Here is a 16,650-nt window from a genome sequence, read left to right as displayed (position 1 = left end):
CAGGACTCCAAATGCAAACGTTTCCATGTTCATTTAAGTGTCGGGAATCTCATTCCATGTAGGCTGTCGAACACCAGTTTGTCCAGTGTTACAGGTGCTGCTACAGCACGCGACCGTGACGCATATTTTGACAAAATATTAAAAGTTTTAATGTCACAAGAGCATCTCAATCTCCAAAGAAATAACTATTACTTTGAAAAAACTAAATGAATAAAATAAAATACATTTAAATTAAACGGCCATTATTTATTCACATTATTATTATTTTCTTCCAAAAATGAGCTCGCTGCCTGGGAGCCACAACAGAGGGATGAAAGAGCCTCATGTGGAGCCGCAGGTTGCCGACCCCTGGCCTAGACAATAGTATCCTTTCATGTTGTAGAATAGTTTTTTCTTTGTCATTGCACTGCTGTACTTTTTACAATTATTCAGTATTGTTAAATGTACACATTTCATTTCTTTCAGGCTGAGCAGCTGTAACCTCTCAGAGAGAAGGGGGGGTGCAGCTGGGACACTTTTCTGTATAAAATAAATGTAAAAAACACAAATAAGTATAACAAATTACTTATTTACACATTATTTTTACTTCATTTCTTATTGCCACAATAAATGTTTATCACTTTTCAGCTGGTTCCACATGCTCCATGTAATCCAGCTGTTCATCTTTGGAAAAAAACCTTCTGCCAGTGACTCAGAAACAGCGTCACAGTCTATAATCTTTTCTTATTCTTTCAGAAATAGTCATGCTGTAAATGTCTCTTTTCCCACTGCAATATTTGTGCGGCAAAAGTTTTAAAAAAAGGAGCGCTGTTTACTCTGAGCGTCTGAGAGCGATCTCCCCTGTTCACCCGGAACATCTTCGACGTAACTTCCTTAGCAACGCTAAAATGTCGAATAAAACGTTTCCAGTAAGAAATATAAGTGTATAATGGTGTATAACGGGTATACAGATCGACGCACTTTCTGGTTGAGATAACGGTCCGCTGCGCATCTATTATTGGGTTCAGAGATGCTTTTCAGCCGTGTAGACGACCGAGCTATTCAGGGGAGAGACTTCTCTTGTCACTTAAACCATATTTGATGGTCCTGTCAGAGGCACAAGGCTCTACAATTGGATATTTGAGCCCATCCTGATATCGCTGGATGGTCCGATTGGACATTGACTTGCCCATAGAATATTACAGCAGAAAGCATTAAGTGTCCTCTTTTCGAGGAAAAAAACAGAACATCTCTACCTATTACCATTCCTGAGATATGAGCGACTTTGTAAGACATGTCGTATACGATATGGTCGACCCCGAAATTCAGTTTTGTTTTTACACTTTCTTCATATAAAAATACATGTGGCAGACTGATTTTTTGATATTTAGTGCAGAGAAAATACAAAATGATGCCCTACTTATTAATTTCCTCAGCTGTAAGAACCACTGAATTATCCCACAAACAAATGTTCCTGAAACAATCCACATGTGAAGCTTCAAAGGAGACAACAACACAATGGTAGAAGGAGGAGTTATTTCAGTCAGAAACAGAGAGCAGTGAGCAGCTTCACTGAGTGAGATGCTACAATATTATCAATGTAAAAACTACACACATGAATGAGTGAATGTATTTATTTGAACTGTGTCAGAAAACTCTTCCATCCATGACACATGTGAACCAGGGTTGTGTTTGCATATAGAGTGAAAGAGACAGTCAGAGACAGTGTGGCTTGTTTGCTGCTTTGGATAAATGCACAATGCTGAGATCAAACCTACTTTCAGTCAGGTTGGCGGAATCCAAGATGGCGCCAGTGTGTACGGCCCGCTCTCTGTCTCCACAAACTTTGGTTGTAATTCTGCTGTTTTTATTGCTTGCCCTTTTAAATATCAACGCTCTGCTGGTGTATGATCGCCAAACGCTTCTGAATCTTCGACTGTCCTTTGAGAATTTGGAGCAGTTTGGACATGATGGACAGAAAACTTTCTGCCCCCCGGTTCTCTCTGGTATACCGGCTTACCTTCTCCGTGTTCCGCCTCTACCTGCACGCAGAGGGCGTAGACGCCGGGGAAAACGCAGTGGCAGACTGGTGAAGCTGAAAGCGTGCTTGGCGTGCTCTCCTGAGGCCGCTTTGGAATACTTTGGACCCGACTATCGCCGCTTCGTCTCGTGGCGCTCCCTGGATCCGATCGCCTCCTCCCTGGTTACGGTGGCTGGTACAGACGAGGGACCGGGGACTTGTCACTCCTCCTTTCGCTACCTTCATGAGCGCGGGGTGAACCTGCACAACTTGCGGCCACTTCTTCGGATCCCACAGACGACTAATGCGCCGGCTCCAGCTCCGGTCAGGATGGCCCTGGTGAATGCTAGATCACTAGCCAACAAAACTTTTATCCTTAAGGATTTCTTTACGTCGCGCCGGTTGGATTTTCTGTGCGTAACAGAAACATGGATGACTACCGGTGAGTCCAGTGCTCTTTGTGAACTTTTGCCACCTGACTGCTCATACTTCAACTCTCCCAGGACGTCAGGTCGCGGAGGAGGCATAGTGACTGTTTACAGGGAGAGTTACATTTGTAAACAGCTCATGCAGACTCCTTCTTACTCCAGCTTCGAGCTGAATTTATTTGAGCTGGGCTCTGTCTCTCCAGTGTTGTGCGCCGTCATATACAGACCTCCCAAGTACTGTAAAGACTTTGTTGATGACTTTGCTGACTTCTTGTCAGGAATAATGCCTAAATATGATCGAGTTTTAATAGCTGGGGATTTTAATATCCATGTGTGCTGTCCTGTAAGGCCATTGGCTAAAGACTTCTTACATCTCATTGATTCTTTTAATCTCATTCAGCATGTGTCTGGTCCTACACACGAACACGGACACACGCTTGATCTTGTTTTATCCCACGGTTTTACTGTTTGTAGCCTAGAGGTTTGTGATGCTGTGTTCTCGGACCACATGCCTGTTGTGTTTGAGGTACCTCTGCCCTGTCACACAGTCAAACCTCGCGCTCCTGTGCAGCGCAGTCGTATTATTAACTCTTCCACTGCTGCTCAGTTCTCCTCAGCTTTTAACTCGGTGTTCAGCCCAACTGAAGATTTGGGCTCAAATTGTGATGTTGAGGCTCTCTCCTCTTATTTTAACTCAACATGCCAAACTGTGCTCGATGCTGTGGCTCCACTAAAAACAAGGCCTTCCAAACCCAGACCTAAGCCGTGGATAAATGACTCTACACGCGCTGCCAGACGCGAGTGCAGGAGAGCAGAGCGAAAGTGGAAGAAGGACAAGCTACAGGTGTCTTTCCAGATGTTGAGGGACAGCTGGCGTTTTTATCAGAGAACTGTTAAGGCTGCAAAAACCAAATATCTTTCTGATATTATTTTATCTAATTGTCACGATCCTCATGTTTTGTTTAAAACTGTAAATTCTGTTCTTAATGCTCCACAGTCATTTTGCTTGGAGAATTCCACTGAAGTATGTGAGAACTTCCTGAGCTTTTTTATCGACAAGGTTGTGAGCACTAGGGCCCTGATTACTCTCCCTTCTTATGATCCTTCCATCTCTGTCACATGCTCGGCTGTGTTCAACCAGTTTGAGCATGTCAGCCTGCCCTTTCTGAGAGACATAATGGATCATATGAAACCTGCTGGGTCTCCCTGTGATCCAGTCCCCCCTCGTCTTTTTAAAGAGGTCTGCTCTACTCTGGCACCACACTTGCTTAACATCATAAACAGCAGTTTGTCAAGTGGGAGTGTACCTGTGAGTTTTAAGCATGCGGTGGTGACACCACTGGTTAAAAAGCCTGGCTTAGATCTTTCTGTGCTTTCTAATTTTAGGCCAATTTCTAAACTCCCATTTCTTTCTAAAATTCTGGAGAAGATTGTCTACTGCCAGCTAAATTCTTTTTTAGAGGGGCACCACATTCTTGAGATGTTTCAGTCTGGGTTTAGAACCCGTCACAGTACGGAGTCAGCACTGTTGAGGGTTTTTAATGATGTTCTTTTAGCTTCAGACGCGGGTCACTGTGTTGCTCTGGTTCTGTTGGACCTAACAGCGGCCTTTGATACAGTGGACCATCAGATCCTCTTGTCTCGCCTGGAGAACTGGGTGGGCATCCAAGGTGGTGCTTTAGACTGGTTCAGGTCCTACCTAACAGGGAGAACCTTTTGTGTACAACTTGGAACAGCGGAGTCACGTGCAGCACCTCTCACATGTGGCGTTCCTCAAGGCTCTATACTTGGCCCTATTCTTTTCTCCCTGTATATACTTCCTCTTGGATCTATTTTCAGAAAGCATGGTGTCACATTTCATTGTTATGCTGATGACTGTCAAATTTATCTGCCACTAAAACAGGGAGAGGCTTCTTGTTTAGAGAAACTTTTAGAGTGTATTGCAGAGATTAAGGCATGGATGTCATTAAACTTTCTCAGCCTGAATGACGAAAAAACTGAAGTCATGTTGTTCGGCCCTTGTGATGCTTCCAGAATTCATGTGGATCTGGGTCCTCTGAGTCAACATGTGACACAAACAGCCACAAATCTAGGGGTAAAAATGGACAGTGGTCTGAAATTTGATGTGCAGATCAAATCAGTTGTCAAGTCCAGTTTTTATCATTTACGACAACTAGCCAAAGTCAAGCCATTTTTATCAAGACATCACTTTGAGATTTTAATCCATGCTTTTATCTCATGTAGACTTGACTACTGTAATGCACTTTATGTTGGGCTCAGCCAGACGCTGCTGTCTCGTCTGCAATTAATTCAAAACGCTGCAGCCCGTCTTTTAACAGGTACCAAAAAATTTGAGCACATCACTCCGGTTTTAGCTTCCATTCATTGGCTCCCAGTGCATTTTAGGATTGATTTTAAAATTCTTTTATTTGTTTTTAAATGTCTTAATGGCCTCGCCCCACAGTATCTGTCTGACCTGCTTCAGCCATACACTCCCTCACGCTCTCTCAGGTCGGCAGATCAGTCTCTTTTAATAGTCCCACAAACAAAGAGGAAATCTAGAGGGGATCGTGCTTTCGCAGTCACTGCCCCCAAACTATGGAACAATCTGCCCCTGCACATTAGGCAGACTGACTCTCTTGTAGCTTTTAAATCCTCTTTGAAAACATACCTTTTCTCTTTGGCTTTTAACTCAGTCTGAGATGTTGACTTTTACTGTTTTATGTTTTTACTATGTTTTTATTGTTCTTTTTATCTTCATGTGTTTTATATGCTTTTGTATTTGTGGACAGCACTTTGGCCAACTTGGTTGATTTTAAAGTGCTCTATAAATAAAGTTGAGTTGAGAGTTGAGTACACTGTTGCTGCATGAAGAGGATTTTACAAGTAAAGCACTGACAGAGAGCAATATTTCACAGAATGGAGGACATGAATAAAAACAGAGCAGATCAGGAGAGACTCTTCTGGAGTTGACACAGATGAGTTTCAGTCTGTGTGTCTCTGACAAACTGAGGAACTCTGCTTCATGTTGATCAGCAGTTTGGACTCATGTTGGACAGAAAATCATTCTGACTGTGTTTCTTCCTGCAGGGTGGACCATGGTGGAGAGCAGAGGTTAAAACCTGATGTGAGGAGGTGTAAGTTTGACTCAGTCTTTCCTCATTTTATTGTGCATGAGACAGTGTTTTATCAGTCCATCAGAGCTGTTGTAGCAGCACCTTTGGATTCGAAGAATGAGGCGCAGCCTCGACAGGTGGAGTTTATTCTCGTAGCATCATCAAAGCACCACAAATGGCGTTAGCATTGAGAGCACCATATGCACCATGAAAACTGATAAAACAAACTACACTACAGTTTCCAGTGGTGGTTCTACATTGGATTACTCCCTGGACAAGGAGGAGAAAAGGATTGAAAAGGTCCAAACACGGGGAATAATCAGCTCCATAGTCAAAAAGCAGGCAGGACTCAGACACAGACTCTCATAAAAAGGATCAGACTGGACTGATGGACTGAAGAGTGAAGACACTGAGACACTGAGCTGTGAACAGCATGTATATATTCCCCATATATACACAGTGTAATATTCGGCGGGACAGCCGAACAACAACACACTTGTTAAACAAGCTCTTACTGACAGCTCTGAACAGACAGCATTAACTTACTAATTACTAACTAATTAAACTCTGAGTGTGCTTAACGGGAACAGATGGAAAAGGTCAGAAAAGAACCAGAGGGACATATAAAAGGTCAGGTGGACAGGCCTGCTGCTTACATGTCAAAGATTTGTGTCTTTATACAAATGACATATATACATACAACAGCTATATAAGTGTCTGGGCTCTGGGTTTTCACCTGGCTCCACATCTCCACACAACGTTGACCCCCAATGCTGTTTGTCTCTGGAACAGATAACATGGAACATAATGATAACATGAGAACACGTGAAGAGTGCCTAGCTGTGTATCTCATGGTTATTCTTAATTTGTATTCTTTTATTTTTAATTATATTTTAATTAAAAGATAAAATAATTCTTACAGTTATTTTTAATTCTAGGTTATTTGTTACTTATCTGTTTCTAGTTTTTATGCTTCTCTAGTAGCACACTGCATTGTCTTACTTGTACTGCTGCTGTAACACTCCAGTCCGGTAGGCGGCGGTAATGCGCCTTACAAGGTGGCTCCCACCGCCAATAAACTGAAGAAGAAGAAAATAAGGAAGTAGGGGAAAGAAAAAGACGAGCACAGCGACAGCACATCACATGTGAAGAAGAAGTAGTTTGTTCGCTAGTTGAACAGAAGTGTAACTACTGTGAGTGTTTTATCACATCTGAATGGCTGCTGCTGAGTTTCTGAGAGGTTTTATCAGCGAGCGGCTAACTGCTGCTGCTGCTGAAATATTGGGAGTGTTTGAACAAACTATCGTCCAGTACGAGGAAGAGATGGACCGTCAGCGCAAACTGCTGGATCTCCTCCTGAAGCCTGAGATCAAGATACACAGAATAGGTATGTAAACATGACAATGTCACGGAACAACAACGTCTCTGTTTGAAAAGAGTGCACATTCAACACATAGTGTTTCTAACAGGAGGACACTGACTTCATGACTTGAAGCTAAGCTGGGTGAAGACGCTCGCACATTACCACTGTGTACGTCATCAGTTGTTGAGCTGAGCGTTATCGATGTAGCCCAAGTTAATGAACAGTACAGCACTGATATGATCCATTACATGTTGGCTGGTAGCTGAATTCCACGCAGTGCCGTGGTGCACAGACCACAGCCAGGTTAAGACGTGACAGCTTAACATCCACAGAATATTTGTGGCTCCTGTCTTCTGTCTGAAATGTTGTCCTGAATGTTTATGATATTTTCTGTTTCTGTATTTTAATGTTGCATTAATTCATTTGGTTGTTCCAGGTTTTAGATGTTTCCATCATCACATTAGTCTTTGTGTCCATTTGTCCCTCCAGGTCTCCCTCAACAACATGACTTTAAGGAGGGAGAGATCCTGTCTGACCAGCAGCTCTGTAACCAGGACAAAAGTTTGACCCGACTGTCATCCAATACAAAGAAGAGATCAACCATCAGGACCCACTGAGATACAGTTACACAGAACAGGTATGTGAACCTACAAACAAGCAGTGAATCCTTGACTCATGGAGGCTGCAATTGTTCTGAACTAGAATGTATTTTCTGATCATCGCATTAGTATTGTTGCATCAATTCATTTGGTTGTTCCAGGTCATAGATGTTAGGGAGGCATCTGTCGTATCCAACCAATTAGCGTATGTCTTACAAAGTCGCTCATATCTCAGGAATGGTAATAGGTAGAGACGTTCTGTTTTTTTCCTCGAAAAGAACACACACTTTAGGCTTTTCGGGGACCTATGTCTACCCCGGCTGTAATATTCTATTGGCAAGTCAGTGTCCAATCGGTCCATCGTGCAATATCAGGAGGGGCTCAAACATCCAATTGTAGAGCCTTTGTGCTCTGACGTAACCACCAGCTAGTTGAAGGACAAGAGAACCACCAGCTATGGTTGAAGGACAAGAGAACTCTCTCCCCTGACTAGCTGGGACGTTTACATGGCTGAAAAGCGTCTCTGAGCGCAATAATAGACGCGTGGCGGACCGTTATCTGAACCGGAAAGTGCGTCGTTCTGTATACCCCTGTCATACACTTATATATCTTACTGGAAACGTTTTATTTGATCTTTTAGCGTTGCTATGTTGCTATGTTTTGCTAACAAAACATAGCAACATAGCAACGGAAGTTACATTGAAGACGTTCCGGGTGAACAGGGGTCACCTCCCCCCCTATCAGAAAGGCCTAAGTTCACACCTCAGCCCATCAGCAGTCTGCACAATGAGTTGTATCAAGAAAATAAAGCTCAATTGACACACAGGATATTCCTAGAGTAGCTGACAGCCCAGCTGTGAGGCAGACCTGTAACAGTGGCATCAAAATCAATGGAGTGAATGGCACTTTTTTCACTTATGGTGTAATAAATTACATTTGTACTATAGTTAGAACCTTCATTTTTACACACTTATCCCTAACACCCTAAACTACATGTTGATAATGTTTGGGGAGAGTTTTATTACAGTTTCCTGTGTTTTTTAAATAGATGAATAATAAATAAATGAAATTTATTTTTCGCATTATTTTTTTCTTTCTCTTTCTGGTGCTAGAATTTTTTTATAGTCATATAACACCACTATAGCCTGAATATTATGAAAGCCCAGGTTCTCCTGAAAAAAAAGATGTATATTACTTGATTGTGGATTACAAGATGACTATTTAATGAGCAGTAAAACACAAAGAGTGCCAGGCGAGGAAAGTCCCTAAATATTGTGCCAACACCGGGCAACTTGTGCATGCATCTAATGTAGTGTACACACTTCCACAAATCTCTTTAAGCTGACCTTGTGTCCGCCTCTGTTTTAGTTTTAAGTTTGGCAGGAAGATTAACTATGTGAGCTACCTGAGTGAGCTGGAGGATGTGGTCAAGTGTGACCAGCTGGTGATTCCTGCTCGTGTCAGAGAGTAAGGACATTTAAAAACATTGATTTTCTACTGCATGGTTTCTACTGTGGCCCATGTTATGACTGTCTGTGTCACAGGTATGACAACAAATTGAGAGCGTCTCTGAAGCCGGCCGCTCAGCCTCCCACGTCTCCTCCTCGCAGCCCTCCCCTCCCTGACCAGGTGTTTGAGGTGCCACTCTCACTGTCAGTCACTGAATCTGGAGGTGCAGCTCAAGTACAACTCAGGTAAAAAGTAAAGTAAAAAGTCATGTGACTTTCGTTCACATGTGAGTTAATCATGGCTTCCTAGCAGTGCTGAGAAGTCAGAATCAGAATTACTTTATTTATTATAAATTCTTTTTGGTTACAAATAGAAATCAAAGATAAATTGAAATTGAAATATTTAGCATTAATTTTTTTATTATTATAGCATTTACATCCCTGAGGTGTATGTAAAGAAGAACATATTTACTACTGTATAAAAACCTTTACATGGTAAAGAGCATGACATGAATGTACAGTGTCTGAGTGACTGTTACAGTTCAGAGTTCAGTAGTTTGATTGAGACAGGCAGGCAGTGGTGCATCGTTGGAGTCGGAGTCTGTTGCTGAACGAGCTCCTGTAGCTGGTCAGCACAGTGTGGAGTGGGTGGGAGGGACAGTCCAGTATGGTCTTTATTTTGGACATCTTCCTCTGACGCACCTCTGTCAGAGAGTCCAGGTCCTCTCCCACAACATGGCCGGCCTTCCTGAATATTCTGTTGAGTCTGTGTATGTCCCTCACCCTCAGACTGCTGCCCCAGCAGACAACAGCATACATGATGGCACTGGCCACCACAGACTCATAAAACGTCCTCAGCATCGTCCTGCAGAATCTTTAGTGTTTCAGAGTTTTGTGCAGCTTTTGCTCTTTCAGATGAAGTAGAAGAAAGAAGGCTTACAGCTGAGCGGCTTTGTGTGTTTCAGGCCAGGCAGTGAATTTCAGAGACATGGAAGACGTCCACTTGGCTGCTGTGATTCTGAAGACCTTCCTGAGGGAACTGCCCGAGCCGCTGCTCACCTACCAGCTTTACAACGACATCTTCAACTTGGCCTGTATGTCAAGACCATTAGTCCAAGAAGTCATGAATATAGTTGAATAATCAGTGGTTTCTCTAGGATTGTTATTCACAGTGGCATTTGATAGGTTGCAGCTGTATCCAGTGACAGTCAGGTGACCGTCATGAAGACGCTCGTGGAGTCTCTGTCTGAGGAGAACTATGCATCACTGCGATACCTCATCACATTCCTGGCACAGGTACGGCTCTGACACCACGCTTCCTTTCACATTTGTGCGTCTGTTTCTGACAGCTGTGTGTGTATGTTTGTGTGTTTAGGTGTCAGCCAACAGTGAGGTGAACAAGATGACCAACAGTAACCTGGCTGTTGTGTTTGGTCCTAACCTGCTGTGGGGGCGGGACAACGCCATGTCTCTCAGCGCCATTGGGCCGATCAACAACTTCACCCAGACCTTGCTGGACCAGCATCATCTGGTCTCCGCCTAGCTTTGTGGCCAAAACTGCTCTTTAAGTTGTTGTCTTTTAATTTCTCAAAGGCCAAATCATCATCATCATTATCATCATCAGTGGTTGAATATTGGCGTTGTGTTGTTGCTATAATTCAGAATATGATGTGACTGAAAAGAACCAAAAGATCATTCATTTAGTTTGACTGAGGCAAAAAAAAAAAAGTTAACTGTTGTAAGTCTGTGTGTGTGTGTGTGTCAGCTGATCTCAGTACATTTGAATAGACAAATATACTGTTGGGCTGTTCATATATTGATTTAAAAAAATAGAGGGCTGTGTCAGTTAAGGTGTGTGTGAGATTGTTGAGGTGAACAGGTGTGTGTGTGTGCGTGCATGCTTGTGCCTTATTTGTTCCCCTGAAGTGATCGTGTGATTAACCATCAAAGTGCCAGTGTGCCCGTTTTGCCATAGATTAAAACAGCACGAGGTGCGTTCAACGCATCACAGGTTTGAGAATCAACATTTCATATATTTATGTTTTAAAGCAAAAAAAACCATCACATCAATCAGACAAAGAATAAAGTCTGATTTTTTTTCTTGCTCCTTCAGCCAATAATAAGTTAAAATTCACTACAGCTAACTGAATCATCCTAACCAAGTTAACATGTTTTCTCAACTCTGCTGATCGATTACGGTTCAGTCTAATCTATGGATCTTTGTACTGTAACTGTTGTTATGGTGACAGTGAACAATGTTTCTCTGTGGGAGAAATGATTTTGGTTTCCAGGATTTATTGATACTTAGTGATGTTATTTTCTTAACTCCTTTTATTTTTCTCCTTTACTTTTGATATGTTGTGGATCTTATGTATGTAAGATATAATTACAAACTGTAACATCCATGTGTGTAAACAATAAATAAATGTTGAATGAACATTTAGTTTTATTCTCAGCTGTTTTTTCTTACTGATATTTATTTGTGTAAACAATCATGTACAGTTCAAATCAGGGTGCGCATTAATATAACACTCAGGGTGTGCATTTTAGAACAGCAAGGATCTTTTTATGTTATTTATTTGAAATGCATCCATGACAATAACAAGGTTTACAAAGAGATCAGAATTCCTTTATTTGTCCCTGAGGGGCAGGTTAAAGCACAAGTGAGCAGCTTGAGGTATGAAATACAAGACAAAACGGCAAACAGTAGTTTCAGGGAGTATATGAGCCGAGAAGAAGTCCAAGCATCTGAATGAATGGCTCAGAGGGTTAAGTGAGTGGTGGACTGTGAAAGGCTGACTGAGAGGAGGTCCAAATGCCTGGGCGAGTGGCTCAGGTGGTAAAGCAAGGGGTAAAGGGAGTGATTTGTGCCCTTGAAGAGCCAGGTTCGATTCCTGGAGGGTGAAGAACAAAGACAGAAGATCCGGAAGTCCGGAAGGACCGGAGGAGAAGAGGGGGGGCGTCCTGGCCCCCCGAGTTTCGGGGGTTCGTGAACAGGGGGTTATGTCACCAAAGGTGGTGAGAGGTTGAGGGTTTTAGAAGTGTTGGTTATGTTTAAAGTAGTCTTTCAGTAATCTAACTAACTTACTTACTTACTAACTTACTTACTAACTTACTAACTAACTTACTTACTTACTTACTAACTTACTTACTAACTTACTAACTAACTTACTTACTTACTTACTAACTTACTTACTTACTTACTTACTTACTTACTTACTAACTTACTTACTTACTAACTTACTAACTTACTTACTTACTTACTTACTTACTTACTTACTAACTTACTTACTTACTTACTAACTTACTTACTTACTAACTTACTAACTAACTTACTAACTTACTTACTTACTTACTTACTTACTAACTTACTTACTTACTTACTAACTAACTTACTAACTTACTTACTTACTTACTTACTTACTTACTAACTTACTTACTTACTTACTTACTAACTTACTAACTTACTTACTTACTTACTTACTAACTTACTAACTTACTTACTAACTAACTTACTTACTAACTAACTTACTAACTAACTTACTTACTAACTTACTTACTAACTAACTTACTTACTAACTAACTTACTTACTAACTTACTTACTAACTAACTTACTTACTAACTAACTTACTTACTAACTTACTAACTAACTTACTAACTTACTTACTAACTAACTTACTTACTAACTAACTTACTAACTTACTAACTAACTTACTTACTAACTTACTTACTAACTTACTTACTTACTAACTTACTAACTTACTTACTAACTTACTAACTAACTTACTTACTAACTTACTTACTAACTTACTAACTAACTTACTAACTTACTAACTAACTTACTAACTTACTTACTTACTTACTAACTAACTTACTAACTTACTTACTTACTTACTTACTTACTAACTTACTTACTTACTTACTTACTTACTAACTTACTTACTTACTTACTTACTTACTTACTAACTTACTTACTTACTTACTTACTTACTTACTTACTTACTTACTAACTTACTTACTTACTTACTTACTTACTAACTTACTTACTACTTACTTACTTACTTACTTACTTACTTACTAACTTACTTACTTACTAACTTACTAACTTACTTACTTACTTACTAACTAACTTACTTACTTACTTACTTACTTACTTACTTACTAACTTACTAACTTACTTACTAACTTACTTACTTACTTACTAACTTACTAACTTACTTACTTACTTACTTACTTACTTACTAACTTACTTACTTACTAACTTACTAACTTACTTACTTACTTACTTACTAACTTACTAACTTACTTACTTACTTACTAACTAACTTACTAACTTACTTACTTACTTACTAACTTACTAACTTACTTACTTACTTACTAACTAACTTACTAACTTACTTACTTACTTACTAACTTACTAACTTACTAACTTACTTACTTACTTACTAACTTACTAACTTACTTACTTACTTACTAACTTACTTACTTACTTACTAACTTACTTACTTACTTACTTACTTACTTACTAACTTACTTACTTACTTACTTACTTACTTACTAACTTACTAACTTACTTACTTACTTACTTACTTACTTACTAACTAACTTACTTACTAACTTACTTACTTACTTACTAACTTACTAACTTACTTACTTACTTACTTACTTACTTACTTACTAACTTACTAACTTACTTACTTACTAACTTACCTAACTTACTAACTTACTTACTAACTTACTTACTTACTACTTACTAACTTACTTACTTACTTACTTACTTACTAACTTACTTACTAACTTACTAACTTACTAACTAACTTACTTACTAACTTACTAACTAACTTACTAACTTACTTACTAACTTACTTACTTACTAACTTACTTACTAACTTACTTACTTACTAACTTACTAACTTACTTACTTACTTACTAACTTACTAACTTACTTACTTACTTACTTACTTACTTACTAACTTACTAACTAACTTACTAACTTACTTACTTACTACTAACTAACTCTAACTTACTTACTTAGCTTACTAACTAACTTACTAACTTACTTACTTACTTACTACTAAACTTACTTACTTACTTACTTACTTACTACTTACTAACTACTTACTTACTTACTTACTTACTAACTTACTAACTTACTTACACTTAACTTAACTTACTACAACTATACTAACTTACTTACTAACTAACTTACTAACTTACTTACTAACTAACTTACTTACTAACTTACTTACTAACTAACTTACTTACTAACTAACTTACTTACTAACTTACTAACTAACTTACTAACTTACTTACTAACTAACTTACTTACTAACTTACTAACTTACTAACTAACTTACTTACTAACTTACTTACTAACTAACTTACTTACTTACTAACTTACTAACTTACTTACTAACTTACTAACTAACTTACTTACTAACTTACTTACTAACTTACTAACTAACTTACTAACTTACTTACTAACTTACTAACTAACTTACTTACTTACTAACTAACTTACTTACTTACTTACTTACTAACTTACTTACTTACTTACTTACTTACTTACTTACTAACTTACTAACTTACTTACTTACTTACTTACTTACTAACTTACTAACTTACTTACTAACTAACTTACTTACTAACTAACTTACTAACTTACTTACTAACTTACTTACTAACTAACTTACTTACTAACTAACTTACTTACTAACTTACTTACTAACTAACTTACTACTAACTAACTACTAACTACTTTACTACTAACTTAACTTATACTAAACTACTTACTACTAACTTACTTACTAACTAACTTACTTACTACTAACTTACTAACTTACTTACTAACTTACTAACTAACTTACTTACTAACTTACTTACTAACTTACTAACTAACTTACTAACTTACTTACTAACTTACTTACTTACTAACTTACTTACTAACTTACTTACTTACTAACTTACTAACTTACTTACTTACTTACTTACTTACTAACTTACTAACTTACTTACTTACTTACTTACTTACTAACTTACTAACTAACTTACTAACTTACTTACTTACTTACTTACTTACTAACTAACTTACTAACTTACTTACTTACTTACTTACTTACTAACTAACTTACTAACTTACTTACTTACTTACTTACTTACTAACTTACTTACTAAATACTTAACTAACTACTACTTACTACTTACTAACTTACTACTTACTTACTAACTTACTAACTTACTAACTTACTTACTAACTAACTTACTAACTAACTTACTTACTAACTTACTTACTAACTAACTTACTTACTAACTAACTTACTTACTAACTTACTTACTAACTAACTTACTTACTAACTTACTTACTAACTTACTAACTAACTTACTTACTAACTTACTTACTAACTAACTTACTTACTAACTTACTTACTAACTTACTAACTAACTTACTTACTAACTTACTTACTAACTAACTTACTTACTTACTAACTTACTTACTAACTTACTAACTTACTTACTTACTTACTTACTTACTTACTTACTAACTAACTTACTTACTAACTTACTTACTAACTAACTTGTTCAGTGGGTCCTGATGGTTGATCTCTTCTTTGTATTGGATGACAGTCGGGTCAAAGACTGTCCAGACTGGAGCTTTTGTCCTGGTTACACAGCTGCTGGTCAGACAGGATCCTCCTTACAGTCATGTTGTTGAGGGAGACCTGGAGGGACAAATGGACACAAAGACTAATGTGAGAAAAGCTGATTATTTATTTCTGATTATTTTATTTCTTTATATAAGCTGGAGGACACATCTGTTCTGTGTAACTTGATCTCAGACTTCAGGAGGAGATCCAGCAGTTTGCACTGACGGTCCATCTCTTCCTCGTACTGGACGATAGTTTGTTCAAACGCTCCCAATATTTCAGCAGCATTTCAGTTAGCCGCTCGCTGATAAAACCTCTCAACAACTCAACAGCAGCCATTCAGATGTGATAAAACACTCACAGTAGTTACACTTCTGTTCAGCTTCTGCTGTCGCTTTGTTTTTCCTCGTCCTCCTTCTTCCTCCTCTTCTTCGTCTTCAGTTTACTGGTGCATTACCGCCACCTGCCGGACTGGAGTGTGGACAGTTGACAGTTGACAAATAGGTTTCTCTTACCTCACCTTTAAAGGTGGATCTGACTGTCTGACATGTGATTCTCTTCATTTTACCTTGAGGAGCGTTGTGAGAGAGAACCATGTCATGGTTTGGTTCTGGTCCAGCATAAGCAGCAGTTACTATAGAGGGATCAGTCTCCTCTTTCAGTACATGCTGCTCTCCTTCATGACTGGTGCAGACTTCCTGCTGTTCCTCTTTAACCTGTGGAGGTTCTGGTTCCTCCTGGTCCAGAATGGAGTTCTTCCTCTGGTTACAGAGCTGCTGGTCAGCCAGAACATCCTCCACTTTAAAACTGTGTTGTTGAGAGAGATCTGCAGGGCAAAGGGTCAGAAGGTTCACAGCACACAGAGAGATGTATTTACAGAAAATTCTAACATAGAAATACAATCAGCTTTTCAGTAATATCGTGTCAACAGACATTCAGCAAGTCTAACTTAGGGTGCAATAACAAAATATTAGGCTTCCCAGTGTGGGACATTCACACACTACTAACTACTGTTGTTACATTATATTCCATACTTACCAGTGTTTCCCTGC

General features: G+C 39.0%; 4 protein-coding genes across 4 annotated transcripts in view; 2 read left to right on the top strand and 2 right to left on the bottom strand.

Moving 5' to 3' along the window:
* The window catches only part of LOC114444837 (NACHT, LRR and PYD domains-containing protein 3-like), a 383,662-nt gene that overhangs the window by 199,864 nt on the left and 167,148 nt on the right, over positions 1 to 16,650 (bottom strand). The window lies entirely within an intron of this gene.
* Positions 1 to 16,650, bottom strand: part of LOC114432357 (H-2 class I histocompatibility antigen, Q9 alpha chain-like) — a 267,348-nt gene that overhangs the window by 149,099 nt on the left and 101,599 nt on the right. The window lies entirely within an intron of this gene.
* Positions 1 to 16,650, top strand: part of LOC114432368 (gastrula zinc finger protein XlCGF17.1-like) — a 216,880-nt gene that overhangs the window by 141,819 nt on the left and 58,411 nt on the right. The gene's annotated exons all lie outside the window — the stretch shown is intronic.
* Positions 10,057 to 11,275, top strand: LOC114432395 (rho GTPase-activating protein 1-like). The gene is made up of 2 exons (XM_028400396.1): positions 10,057 to 10,249; positions 10,329 to 11,275. Exons 1-2 carry the CDS (start codon positions 10,175 to 10,177, stop codon positions 10,494 to 10,496), a joined length of 243 nt encoding a protein of 80 aa, XP_028256197.1. The 5' UTR covers positions 10,057 to 10,174; the 3' UTR covers positions 10,497 to 11,275.

Source organism: Parambassis ranga, chromosome 2 (genome assembly GCF_900634625.1).
Source record: "Parambassis ranga chromosome 2, fParRan2.1, whole genome shotgun sequence".
Lineage (NCBI taxonomy): Eukaryota > Metazoa > Chordata > Actinopteri > Ambassidae > Parambassis > Parambassis ranga.
Note: the sequence above shows the minus strand (reverse complement) of the source record. Positions and strands in the feature narration are given on the sequence as shown.